General features: G+C 39.3%; 1 protein-coding gene across 1 annotated transcript in view; it reads left to right on the top strand.

Annotated features, from left to right (window-relative positions):
- The first annotated feature begins 824 nt into the window (after positions 1 to 824).
- The window catches only part of Ca13 (carbonic anhydrase 13), a 38557-nt gene continuing 26177 nt past the window's right edge, over positions 825 to 13204 (top strand). The window contains exons 1-3 of the mRNA XM_008836892.3: positions 825 to 978; positions 4390 to 4587; positions 9554 to 9672. Of these exons, the coding sequence (XP_008835114.1) occupies positions 942 to 978; positions 4390 to 4587; positions 9554 to 9672 (354 nt within the window). The 5' untranslated portion in view covers positions 825 to 941. The remainder of the gene's footprint in view (positions 979 to 4389; positions 4588 to 9553; positions 9673 to 13204) is intronic.

Genomic DNA, 13204 nt, shown 5'->3' on the forward strand with positions numbered 1-13204 from the left:
TTATTTAGTGGTGCCTAAACAACTTAGTGATTGCCACTTGGCTTTCTGGGGACTTGGGTTCCTATTCCATGAGGCAGCTCTATGGATGCCAAGGAAGAGATGATACTTCACCACTTACCCTTTTTTAATGTCAGGCTCCTGCCTGTAAAGAAGCAGTTTGCATCAGCACTGTAAATTGACCACAACTTAAACCCTCAGGTAGTTAGAACAGTAATAATCTCCTGAAGGTTACACAGTTCTTTCCTTTCACTGGGAGTCCAGAACACTCATCACTTCAGGGAAGTAATGCAAGACTCTGCGGCTACTTCTGCTTTCAGTTCCTGGAGAAGGAGTCCATCAACCATCCAGGAAAAGATCTGAAAACCTTCCTTTTTGCATGGTCAGAAGGGCAGTAGACCAAGTTTCAACAAGAAGGTTTTGCTTTACTCTCTGCACAGCCAAGCCAGAGGGGTCCTGGAGTAAGAAGAATGGACCTAGAGAAAAGAGTAAAGGAGGCCGCGAAGGATGGAGCTGTGGGGGCAGGGAGAGCTGGCCCGGGTGGTGATCCTTCAGAACTCCCAGGTGTTGTTTTAGGTGGTTATTACCGCTCTCAGTATTGTTTTGTGTGCATCTGTAATCACCACTGCCACCTCCATCAAGGACCCCTGCACATCCCTGTAAAGATCCCCACCTCCACTCAGCAGCTCCAGCCTGGGTGAGTCATTTCCAGAAAAGCCTCTCCAGGCCTTCTCAGAAGGCCGGAAATCCCCCTTTGGAAACCCTTGGGTGGGGCCTCCGCCAGCTCCGAGTCCCCCTTCCACCCGCGGGCGCCCCCTGCAGGTGCCCGCTCTGTTCCGGACTCGGGATTCAGGTTCTTGGGGTTCCGCCTTCCGCCGGCTTGGCCAACCCGGCTCAGGGCTCCAGAGCCTGGCCATTCACTCCGCAACCATCCACCTAGGACTATGGCGCGGCTGAGCTGGGGATACGGCGAGCACAACGGTGAGGCGGGCAGCGCGGGCGGCTCTAGCGGGCACCCGCTCCAGCCAAGCCGGGATCTAGCCTGGCTGAGCGCTGCGCCCTGCGGGTGGGGACGGTCGTCCCCGGCTCCCTCAGGAGCTGGCAGGGGGTTCATTCACCGTCATTTGGAAGGCTCAGACTGTCCCAAGAAAAGCTGAGAGGTCAGAAGTCAGATGACAAACTTAGAGGCAACCTGACAACTTGAGTTCTGCAACTGCTTTGTTCAAGGAGAAGCAAGTCACTGGACGTCTACCAGAGGATATTTAAGAAATCGCAGTAACTTGCAAACTGACACTGAAGATTAAGGTGGCTTTTTGACAGTCAAAATTCTGAAAATTTCTTAATGTCTATTGCTGAAAAGTGTTCCCGCAGCTGTGTGCTTACTTGGGGCTTTTGTGATGAGATTTTATAAACTTTCGAGAAATGAACTTGTATTTTGGGCTTGTTCTCTCCTGTTTCTTCCTCTCCTATCATACTCATTCTTGCAAAGACTAAAGTTTAGCAAGAAAGGATTACAGAAATCATAATGTGGTGTTAAGTGTATTTACTGGTAGGCATGGCAATAAGATACGTCCTTTATTTCTTAAATTTATTAGGGATAAAGCATTTTTCTTGTTTGTCTATTAAACTAAACTTTCAAGGAACGAGTATTCAAAAGAATTGCAAAGTGGTATTAAGAAAACAGTAATAGAAACCTGTCAAAATGGAGTCTGTGAATAATATGATTATATATTTACTATAATATAATTATTATGATAATATAAAAACTTCAATTAGCATGTACATTATTGGACAGTACTGTATAGTCAATTTTATAGAATGTTTATTGAAGTGTCTTTCTTTTCCTCTTTTTTTTCTTTATTGAGACAAGATCTCATTCTGTACCCAGCCTGGCCTGGAACTCATAGTGTTCCTCCTGCCTTAATTGGAAAAGTCTCATTGTAATTGTAATTTGTTTGAGATTATGAATACTAACATTATGTTAAAAATGGCAGATGAAGTTTGGAATTTTAATAATGAAAGGTATAATTTAGGTGAATTTCTTTTTGATTGAAGCCATAATTATAATATTTTATTTCATTAGTTTCTAATTTATGGTTTCGAAAGACAAATTTGACAGATTTCATTTTTGCCACTGACGGATCATTTTTATTGTTATTTAGTAGACATTACGTGCTCTCGCTGTGGTTAGGAAGAAGGGTATGTCAGTTAATAGGTACAGATTACAGTCTAATAAATAAGAAAATATTGGTTTCAATAAAGCTCTTCTCTGGAAAATTTAAAAATTCATTTTAGAAAAGTTATTAACAAGGAGCCATTTTGTATCTTAGCTAGGACTTGTAGAGCAGTCCCTTCCTTTTAGATGCAGTGGTTTTCTGAGGACTACACCTTGAAGTAGCTTAATGTTGGCAAAATTCTATTGGAAATTTGCTGCATCCTGACTGGGCAAATTTTGTTGTTTTTTCTTGTTCAGTCATTGGCAAAACCAGTGAACTGAGCAGATTAAGGGGAGCTTAAACTGAGCAGCACAGCAGTGATGAAATGGTCAAGAGGAGGGCAAACTCTGGAAGGGCTACCATGTTCCCTAGCAGCTTGTAACCTTCTCCACTAACCTTTGATGCTTTTATTTGTCTGGATTAGGCCATTTGGCAACATTAAAAATTATGTGTCTATGGATATTCAAAAGTTCCTGAACCACTCAGGAACCACCATGCTGCTCTACTTAAGAATCAAGTTTAAGTGAGTTTAAAGCTGAGTATTCTAGAAAATTTCCATAAGCATGTCTCTTTAAGAGGCAAGATGATGGGAGTGAGTAGATAAAATTGGCTATTTGATCAAAGTAGTTTTTATTTTCCTTAGGTTTGACTCCTCTAATAACAGTTCTGGTTTTAAAGGGCCAGGAGACAGAGAAGAAAGAGGTGAGGACAGAAAGCAGCTCCTTGCTTGGTGTAAAAATGTCAACAACATGTTGTGATATATACATTGCGTATTTGAAATCTGATTCTCATTAGATTAACTCACATGTCGTGACCATGAAGTGTAAAGCTTTTTTATATTAAGCAAGAAGACAAGATCCTAAAAAGAAGAATATTTAAAAAGAAAAATGAGAATATCTAATAAAAAATGTAGTGCCTTTCCTGTCATATCTTCTAAGGACTTTAAAAAATATTATTTATTATTTTTGAGGCAGGATGTCCTTGTAGTCCCAGCTGACCTGAAACTTACTATGTATACCAGGCTGGCCTCTGAACTCTGCCTGCCTCTGCCTCCAGAGTGCTGGGATTAAAGGCTTGCACTACCATTCCCAGTTCTTCTAAGGACTCTAAATGCTAAATTGCTGTGAAGTCCAAAGTATCTCATTCTTAAAAAGAAACCTTTTAAGTTGAATGTCTTGCCATGCATTCATGGTATGGCTTTTTGTGCAAGAAGTATATGTTATATACAATGTACATTTCCTGATATGGTATAGACATTTTATTTAGATTATTTTGTGTGAAAGTTATGTGTGTATACTGGGTAGATCAGTCACACATCTCAGGTAATTGAGCTGAGACCTGAATGACACCAGATGATACCTGTGAATGGTACAGAAGAAATAGTGACAGCATCTTTAGAATGATTGCCTTTCTTAATGTTTCCATCTTCTTGACTGTCCATCCTGTAAACTTATTGACCTTCTGAAGCAGCTAGAACGCATTCTTGGATCCGAGATGGCATTTCTTTGTTTTCAATCATGAATTATGCTTTTGTTTTAACTTGTTTTAGTCCTTTAAAAGGACTCTTTGGGAAGTACTTTATGAAATGTACATGTTCATTTTAACATGTTCATTTAATGTTTAAGGAACATTTTAATTCTGAAAATGACAAGATAAATCAAATGTTTTCCATATCCATAAAAATAATAGTTTTGTTAAAAAAATTAGGTGCTAGGGTCCTGAGAATGAAGAACTTCTTTTTTTTTTGGAATGTGTATGTGAGTGATATGCTTGTGTGTGTGTGTGTGTGTGTGTGTGTGTGTTTGTGTGTGTGCACATATGGGGGTGCACACATGTGTGCATATGCATGTGGAGGCCAGAGGTTCACGTCGAATGTCTTCCCCAGTCACTTTCCACCTTATATATTGAAGCAGGGATTCTCACCGAACCTGGAACTCTGTGATTCGATTAGTTTAGCTACCCAGTTTGCTCTAGGGAGCCTCTGTCTCTGCTTCCCAAGTACTAGGATTATGGGTGAGCTGCCACACCCACCTGGGGTTGCAAACGCCAATCCTCATGTTTTTGTTGCAAGTGTTTTACTAACCGAGCTCTCTCTCTCCAGCTTTGTTTTATTACTTTTGATTTTTTTGAATGAAAGAACTTATTTAGCCCTTTTCTTTTGCTCCTATGCATTCAGGTCCTACTCACTGGAATGAATTTTTCCCAATTGCTGATGGTGATCAGCAGTCTCCAATAGAGATTAAAACCAAAGAGGTGAAATACGACTCTTCACTCCGACCTCTTAGTATCAAGTATGACCCCACATCAGCTAAAATAATCAGCAATAGTGGCCATTCCTTCAACGTTGACTTTGATGACACAGAAGACAAATCAGGTTGGTTCTATTTTTCTGTTGTTTTGGTCAGGGGTGAGGCTTTGGGTGGTTGAATTTAACCTCCTAACTTCATTCTGGAATCTGCAAAATTGAAGCATTTTTTAAACATGAATTGAATTGTCCTGTTATATATTTGGACCTTAAGGTAATGTTATCTTAAAATAATATACAAATTTTATAGAAAAAGGTGTGCTGAATGATATATTGAAATTGATCTTTAAAATTTTTTATTTATTTATTTTTATTTTATTTATGAGCATTTTTGCCTGCAGGTATGTGTACCATGTATGTGCATTGCCCACATGGAGGCCAGAAGAGGGTGTCAGATCCCCTGAAACTGGAGTTACAGACAGTTGTTAGCTGCCATATGGAGGTTGAGGACCAAATCTGGGTCTTCTGCAAGAGCAACAAGTGCTCTTAACTACTGAGCCACCTCTCCAGAACCTTAAAATTGATCAGAGGTTACTGTTACTTGACTGTGAAACACTATTGAAATTTAGTAGTATTTCATAAATAATTTTAGAAGGTTTTATTCATAATTATTTTGCTATTCATTTCAAACCTACAATGCAGAAAGAGAGTAAACATTTAATTTTTAATAAAATAAATATTTGGAATAGCTATCCTTATTTATACTTTTCTGCTGCTTGTAATAAAAATTTTGTTTGATTTGTTCATGGGGTCACATTTTTCACAATGTGAATAGTTGATTCTTAAAGTAAAATGTTAGCTTACTTATTAGTTCATCAAGTAAAAAGAGAATAAAATAGTGTTTCCTTAAAATGGATGTTGAGTACCTCCTCATGCACACCTCCTGCCAAGCACTGATGATGCTGTATTCTTGAAAAAAAAAATAGCTAAGCGCAAATATGTGAAAACATGTAAATTGCTGTTAAGAATTTAAAATGTGTGTGTGTGTGTGTGTGTGTGTGTGTGTGTGTGTGTGTGTACATGCCAGAGCACATGTAGAGGCAGAAGAAACTTTGTGGAGTCTCTCTTTCTACCTTCATGTGGGTCCTGGAGAGCAAACTCAGGTTGTCAGGCCTGTGTGACAAATGCTTTTACCTGCTGAGCCATCTCACTGGCTTCTCATTAAGGATTTATAAAATTTAAACATCTAGTTCATGAATTTGTAATTGAGATCATAATGCCCTATATTTAAGTAAGAGCATTATTGTTAATAAACACTGTAAACCTATACAAATTTCTTCTTCATGTTTGTCAATTTTTAGCAATGATACATTTTTTAGATCATTACAAAAATACATAAAGAGCCGGGTGTGGTGGCGCACGCCTTTAATCCCAGCACTTGGGAGGCAGAGGCAGGCGGATCTTTGTGAGCTCGAGGCCAGCCTGGTCTACATAGTGAGTTCCAGGACAGCTGGGGCTACAAGGAGACCCTGTCTCAAAAAGACAAAAAAAAAAAAAAATGTATAAAGAAAATTAACATATTTGCTACTCTTTTTGTGTGAGGGCGAGAGGGAAGACCTGTCTTTTTATATGTATTCATTTTATTTCTTCTAGGCTTTACCATTTTGTGAATCTGTTAATAGATGTGGTTGATATACTGGGTAACTTGAAAAGGTAGTTCAAAGTTTCTAAATATAAAGTTGATGCCACCCATATATGTAGTAGGACATTTTTAATATTTTAAACATAAAAATACTAAGGTTAATCACATCTAATATTAGAATAAGAAGCGATGAGATTATGCTTCAAGCATTTTCTTTATAAATGTGAGTATTCATAGTGGATATAATCCCCAATTACATTTGATCTGTGATAATTCACGTTTCTGTTCTTTCTCTCTCCCTCTCCTCTTCCTGCCCCTCTTCTCTCCCCACCTCCCCTTTCTTCCTTACTCATTTGAGACAGTCTTTCACTAACTCTTGAGCTAGGCTGATAGCTAGCAAGCCCCTGCAATCCTCCTGTCTCTACACCCATAACCCGTGCACTAGGGTTACAGGTGCCCTGCTACCATGCCTGGCTTTTTAAAAACATGAGTACTGACTCAGGTTTGAACATACTTGCACAGCAAGTGCTTTTACCCACTGAGCCATCTCCCTAGCCCCAAGAATCCATTATTGATCAAAATTAACTAAATGTTATCAGTCAGCATACCACAGGCACACAATCATTCTCCTAATCCTTGAAGGGGTTTGTTTAACTGGGCAGATGCATACCTGCACCTTGACTAACCTGTAGGCATCCACTTTTCAGAATTTTAATAGTCATTGAAAGGGGATGAAAGGATATGAAATTCTTTAGGAAAAAATTTATACTGGATGTGGATGAATTGGATGGGGAAATAGAATCCTGATAGGGGATGACAGGTAAACTATCACTTCAGATACTTGTCTTTCTGGACACAGATCTCCCTACTCTGGGAAGCCCACTTGACTAACCCTGCCACCCCTGCTGTGGCTTCCACAGTGTTCTGAGATTGTCCTATCCAGAACTTTCTATACTGTGTTTTAACTGCCAAGTTGGTGTCTTTTGACCTCTCACATGAGTGTATTATTGGAAGAGATTTCTTTTCAGAAATTCTAAACGAAAAAGTAAATAATGCCAAACACAACTTTAGAGAAATTATTACTTGTTTAAAAGCATAAAGCAGAGCCTGTAGTTTGTCTAGGAAGGAAAGTGGAATAAAATTTGGCATGCGAAAAGACAAAATTATTTTCATTAAAAATAATTATTGCTTTGCCCAGTATTGTGTCAAATCTGTGATCCCTCCTCTTGGGAGGCTGGGGTAGAAGGATCGTGAGCTAGCCTGGCCAATGAAGCAAGACTTTATCTCAAAAGCCAAAAATAAATACATATACATATGTACATATATATATATATAATTGTTACCATTATTAATTTTTTATCATGGATTATCTGTGTCATCTCAAAACTGGTGCATACCAAGATATTTTGAGCTCATTTTTCCCTAGTCTGCTTCTTTAGAAGGGCATTCATTGTTTTTGAAGGGCAAGGATTGTTTTCAAGCATTTGCCAGTCATAAACCCAATTGAATGCTTTATTGAAACACTGAAGTGTGGAGTCTGAATATGTAACCCATAAAACAATTATGTTGCTTAACCAGGTAGAACCTGGCTAGTCTGATTTTAACCATGAACTCAGAGAGGCCGCCATTCTTCTTGGGTGTCTCCCTAACAATGTGTGATTTTTGTATCACGTTCTTTCTCCAGAGCCAACTCGCCTGCATATTCTCCCAAAGTCAATTCCACATTGATTACTCAAGCTCTCTAATCTCCTTTCTATCTACAAGGGAATGACTTTTCCTCCAGCTCAGATTTTATTATATAACAACAAGGAAGAAAAGCACAATAGAGTCCTTGACTTTTTCTCCTTCAGATACTGTTTTTATCCTCAGTCAATGCAGGCTGTGTAACGAACACAGACTACTAGCGTCACTTAGGGAAAGCATATTGAAACTGATTAAGAGAAATAAGATATTTCATCACATATTTTGTTTGCATCTCCTTTGATAGTTACTATGCTGGGTGGTAGGAATAGCAGGAACCCAGCCTCTGCTTTTATGAGTACAGACCAGTGGGAGGATAAGCAGGAAAGTCATTCTGCATTTCACAGAATAATGCAGAGCAAACCCTTGGTCTGATCTAAGTGGTTGTTTCTTCTTATTATTGTTCAAAGTGCTTTGAAAATAGCCACCTGTGTGTAAAGAAATCTGGACCCAAATGCTTTTTATATAAGTGGATAGTTTTGAAAAATTTGAGTCTATTGAAATTCTCAAAAAATTAAAAACTCAAAAAAAAGAGTTTTAAAAGAAAAAAAAACTGACAGTAATCTATGAAGAGGAGAGTAGTTTAAATCAGCCTGTTGATAAGTCTGCATCACACCAATCTAACACAATTCTGCTGTATGCTGATGGAAGTTTGATGATATTCATGGTGTGTTTGGCATCTGATGCTGCCTTGCACATGCAGCATGCCAGGGAGGGTTCAGTTAGGGGAAATAGTTGACGACTCCTCTCTTCTTTCCTTCAACTCAACCCTGGTCTCCTTCCCTTTCCTTTCCTTTCTTTCTTTCTTCCTTTTTTTGTGTGTATGTTGAGGCAGTACTATATAGCCATGGCTGGCCTCGAACTCAGTCTTCCTATTTCAGTCTTCTCATTGCTGGGATTACAGATGTGTGTCATTACAATAGTTTGGGACTGTTGAGTATTTAAAACGTGTTTCCATTCAGTTGAGACATAATTCTCTTATCATAATTATAGAGATGAAATTTGTTGAGGGAAAACACTGACATGTACTTTTTTTTCAAGGTGGCAGATGTACTAGATCTTTAAAATAATTCAATATTTTTCCTATATTTTACATTTCTCTATAAATACAGACTTTAAGCAGTATCCTAGTAGCAATGGGTAACATGCCCACAGTGCTGCTATGTGCCAGGGTTTGGGAAGTACTTGTTGTTCCACTTCTGCTTTCATTACAGGATCAGGGAGGTCCCATCACTCTCCCCAGTGTTTAGCTATGTAAGTATCAGCTTAGAAGTTAGAGTTTGCCTAAGATCTTTACAGTAATAGAAAATCCAGGCCCTGATCATCCAGTTGCAGAGCCTGTGCCTAAACATACAGCTGTTTGGCTCTCTCAAGATTACACTGGACCTATTTTCATTTTAAATTCTTATTCACAGAGTCAGGCTTCCTCTCAATTAAGCAGTGGATTTTCACATTTGTAAATCCTAATCTCTTCTATTTTCTACCTGAATGTGTCTTATGACTTCCTATGTGTTTCATAAAAATCTACTTTGTGGACTCTAAATGTTTATAGTGTTTTCATTCCTTACATATGTAAAATTTTATCCTTGTCCACAAACTGAATGATACATTTGTAAGGGCATGGATGTGTCGATTGGTTTAGGGAGATGTTCTGGATTACGATGGGTAAATATAATTTTTCTTGCTAACTATTTCACATGTATTGGTGTTTAGTTCTGCGTGGAGGTCCTCTCACTGGAAGCTACAGGTTGCGGCAATTCCACCTGCACTGGGGATCAGCTGATGACCATGGCTCTGAGCACATGGTAGATGGAGTGAGGTACGCCGCAGAGGTAAGCCACACATATTGCCTGCCTACTGCTGCAGGGAGGCCTCCCTAGTTCCAATAGATCCTCAGCCAGTAAAGGATCGATGTCTGAAATTGCTTTGCTCATTCGTTATGAGAGCTCTCATTTTAGAAATGACTGAACAGAACCCAGCCTGGTAGTGCATTCTTGACACTGGGGAGGCCAAGACAGGATGATCAGGAGTTCCAGGCCAGCAGCCTAGGATATATGGCAAGATTTCATCTAAAACAAAATCAAACAAGGTGTGTGAGTATGAGGGGGATAGTAAATCAGAGACTGGGAAAGAATAAGTCATTCATCCAGCTAGGAAGCGTGGTGATGGGTTTATTTAAAACCAAGTCTTTGGGGCTGGAGAGATGGCTCAGCGGTTAAGAGCACTGACTGCTCTTGCAGAGGACCGGGGTTCGATTCCCAGCACCCACAGGTGGCTATGAACCATCCTTAACTCCAGTTCTAAGTGAATCTGAAGCCCTCTTCTGACCTCCATGGCATTGCATGACACAGATGCACTCACATACATGCAGGCAATACACTCATACACACAAAATTAAAAAAAAAAAAAACACCCCAAGTCTTTGTGACGTCAAACTACAAGCTCTAGTTTATCCATTATACTTCCTGAAAGGCCAGTGAAAAGAGAGAGAAACATTTGTATTGGGTTCAGCTATGTGCAGATTTGACCCAGACACAATCACAAACATACAAAGCGCACATTCTATAGATGACAGTATTGGCAATGTTCTACTTGGGAATAAACTACAAAAGGCATAAATTCCAGCTTGTCTCTGTATTTACAGGTATATAATGGAAGTTCTTCTCATCATTCAGAACATTGGTAAAGCATAGCACAAAATAAATAATCCATTGTCTTGTTTATTTTTCACTGGGAAGTTACTTTTTTATTATAAATACGTTTATTAATACTCTTCTACCTATTGTAATCTTCTGGTTAAAGGACAAAGTACAATATGCCTTGGGTTTTAATGTGACTAAATAGCACTGAATTTTGCCAGGAGATGAAAGGCAATTCTTATATGATTCAACCAAGAGTATCTGAGTGAAACTAAGTTGGCCTGTTATTTGTCTAGGCAAGACAGAGCAGTGTTACCAAATGTACAGATTTCCTTCAGCTTCTCATGGTTTCTGAGATGTCTTTAGACACCCAGAATGGCCCCCTATTGTTCAGAAAATCTAACAAACAGAACTTATTTACCAGTTTCATTATTCTGTTTATATGTGTACCTGCCCTTTGAGGGGCATCTAAAATGTCTCTTTTGCTACTAAATCAGTTTTGTCTTAGTGTCTTGGGTCATAGGACCTGTTCTATCCTCAAGGGAGAGGACTCAAGTGTGCATATGGAGACTTCTTTGGATAGATGTCTAGAGTGTAGGAAGTAGGTTCCTGAATCTGTGAAGTGTCTGTTTTAGATTATCTATTGAGTGCTTTTTATGTTTTCTGTCTAAAGTTTTATGGTCCTTATTTGAATAGTACTCTAAATCTCAAAAACACATGCAGATTAAAAGCTGGCTGTCTTGTATCACTGTTCTTGAGTCTGTGGAGTGTCCTGGTAAGACTTATGTGTCATTTGAGAGGAGAAGCCTGAGTTGAGAAATTGCCTAGATTAGGTTAATTTGTGGACATGTCTATGAGGGATTGTTTTGATTATTAATTGATTCAGGAGGGCCCAGTCCATGTGGGTGGCGCTATCCCTGGGCAGGTAGTTCTGGACTGTATACGAAAGCTAGCTAAGTTTGAGCCTGAGAGCAAACCAGAGAACAAGTCAGCAGGCACTGTTCCTCTATGATTCCTGCCTCCAGATTCTTGTCCCGACTTGTAGCCATGATAACTATAACCTGGGAAGTGTAAGCCAAATAAACCCTTTCCTCCCCAAGCTGCTTTTTGTCATGGTGTTCATCACAATAGAATGAAATTAGACCAGGAAAACAGGTCACATTGTTTGATGGTTACACATGTGCTTTAATAAACCCAAAAGCATATTCTCAGAGATTGACTACTAAATGGAAAGCAGTTTTCTGAAAAGAAACTCATATGCTGAAATTGGTCAGTTAATCGGGGCTCTGTCCCCACAGATCAGGGGCCATCCTTGTAGATAAAACTTGAGAGTAAATTTTGGACTGCAGTTTCACACTGCTCTTTCATGCCCCTGAGTTTTCTTGTTACATTGGCTTATTAACCCATTCTTTCACATGTTCATTCTTTCCCTGTAAGAATATACAACCCCTCACCCCTATGTGTTCATGCTATGCCCATTCTGGGATGCTGGAAAGAGGTTGGGGTGATGCAAACCTCATAATTCCTGAAGCTTAATCCAGACTTGGAGTCAGAGAACTCTTTCCTATGGAAGAGACCTTTAAACTCCAAATCTGAAATATATACAGGAAGGTGCCATCAAAAGAGAGAGACAGCAGGGGTTCTGCCCAGAGTCTTGAGTGAGAAACAGGGTAGGGAAAGAGTATCACACATCTGAGGAGCAGAATGGCCTGTGTAGTTTGAGCATGGAGGATAAGAGGGACAGGCATCAAAGGCAGCTCTGAAGAGGTGGGAGGGGCCTCATTTTGGTCAATCCTGGTGAGATTATGTGAACCATAATCTCAATGCCCTGGGAAGTCACAGATGTGTTGAGTTCAAGCAGGAGTGGCTAAGGGAGCTCTGAAGATTCTTTGGGGGCAGTCCGAGGTAACAGATGGTCATGCAGCCAGAGGCTGGCTAGAAGCAGCAGCTCTGGGAGGACTTGTTGGTTGGGCTTGAGCTTGAGAGGACAAAACCATGTTTCTGGTTTGAGATAGGAATTGAAGTAGAGAAGAAGGAAGTCTGGTTCAAGCTTCAGGACTGGTAGGTGGCAGAGGTAGATAACAAAGAAATCCACTAGTGTTAGGTGGTCATTTCATTTCTCTGAGTAGTAACATGTGATCTGGAGTGACTGAGGAGTTAGGAAAGACTTCTTTAAGATGATATGTGGGTTGCGACTAAGGGACAAGGAGAACGCATTGTGAGAAGATCTAGACTCAGTGCTTTTCAGAGAATGGTAACCACAAGGACAATGCTATAAAGTGGGAACAAGGTGTGTTCACAAAGAGAAAGGCATCAGTTTGTAGGTCTGAGTTTAGTGAGAGGAGAAGGTATAGACCAGGTCCTGCAGAGCAGTGACATATCTTGCTTCTTTTTTCCCCCTTTTATTTTATTTTAAATTATTCATTTAATAACCATATAATTAGCAGAAACATTTCATTACAACAGCATTGACATATTCAATAACAATTTCCAGAGCTAAGATGCATCCCTTTCAAAATTGGCTATAATTTTTAGGTTTACAGTTGAATTATTACAGTTATACAATATTGTACTCAGTATAAACCCTGTAAGACATAACATTAAATGAGGTTTTAACCTTTAAAAAAGATCTCTATTTCATTATTAAAATACAGAGTTTCATACAGAAAAATTCGTTTTTAATGCAATTGACATTAACATGTTTGCACATGCGTTTCTAATCTAT

Source organism: Nannospalax galili, unplaced genomic scaffold, assembly GCF_000622305.1.
Source record: "Nannospalax galili isolate Female #2095 unplaced genomic scaffold, S.galili_v1.0 scaffold370, whole genome shotgun sequence".
Lineage (NCBI taxonomy): Eukaryota > Metazoa > Chordata > Mammalia > Rodentia > Spalacidae > Nannospalax > Nannospalax galili.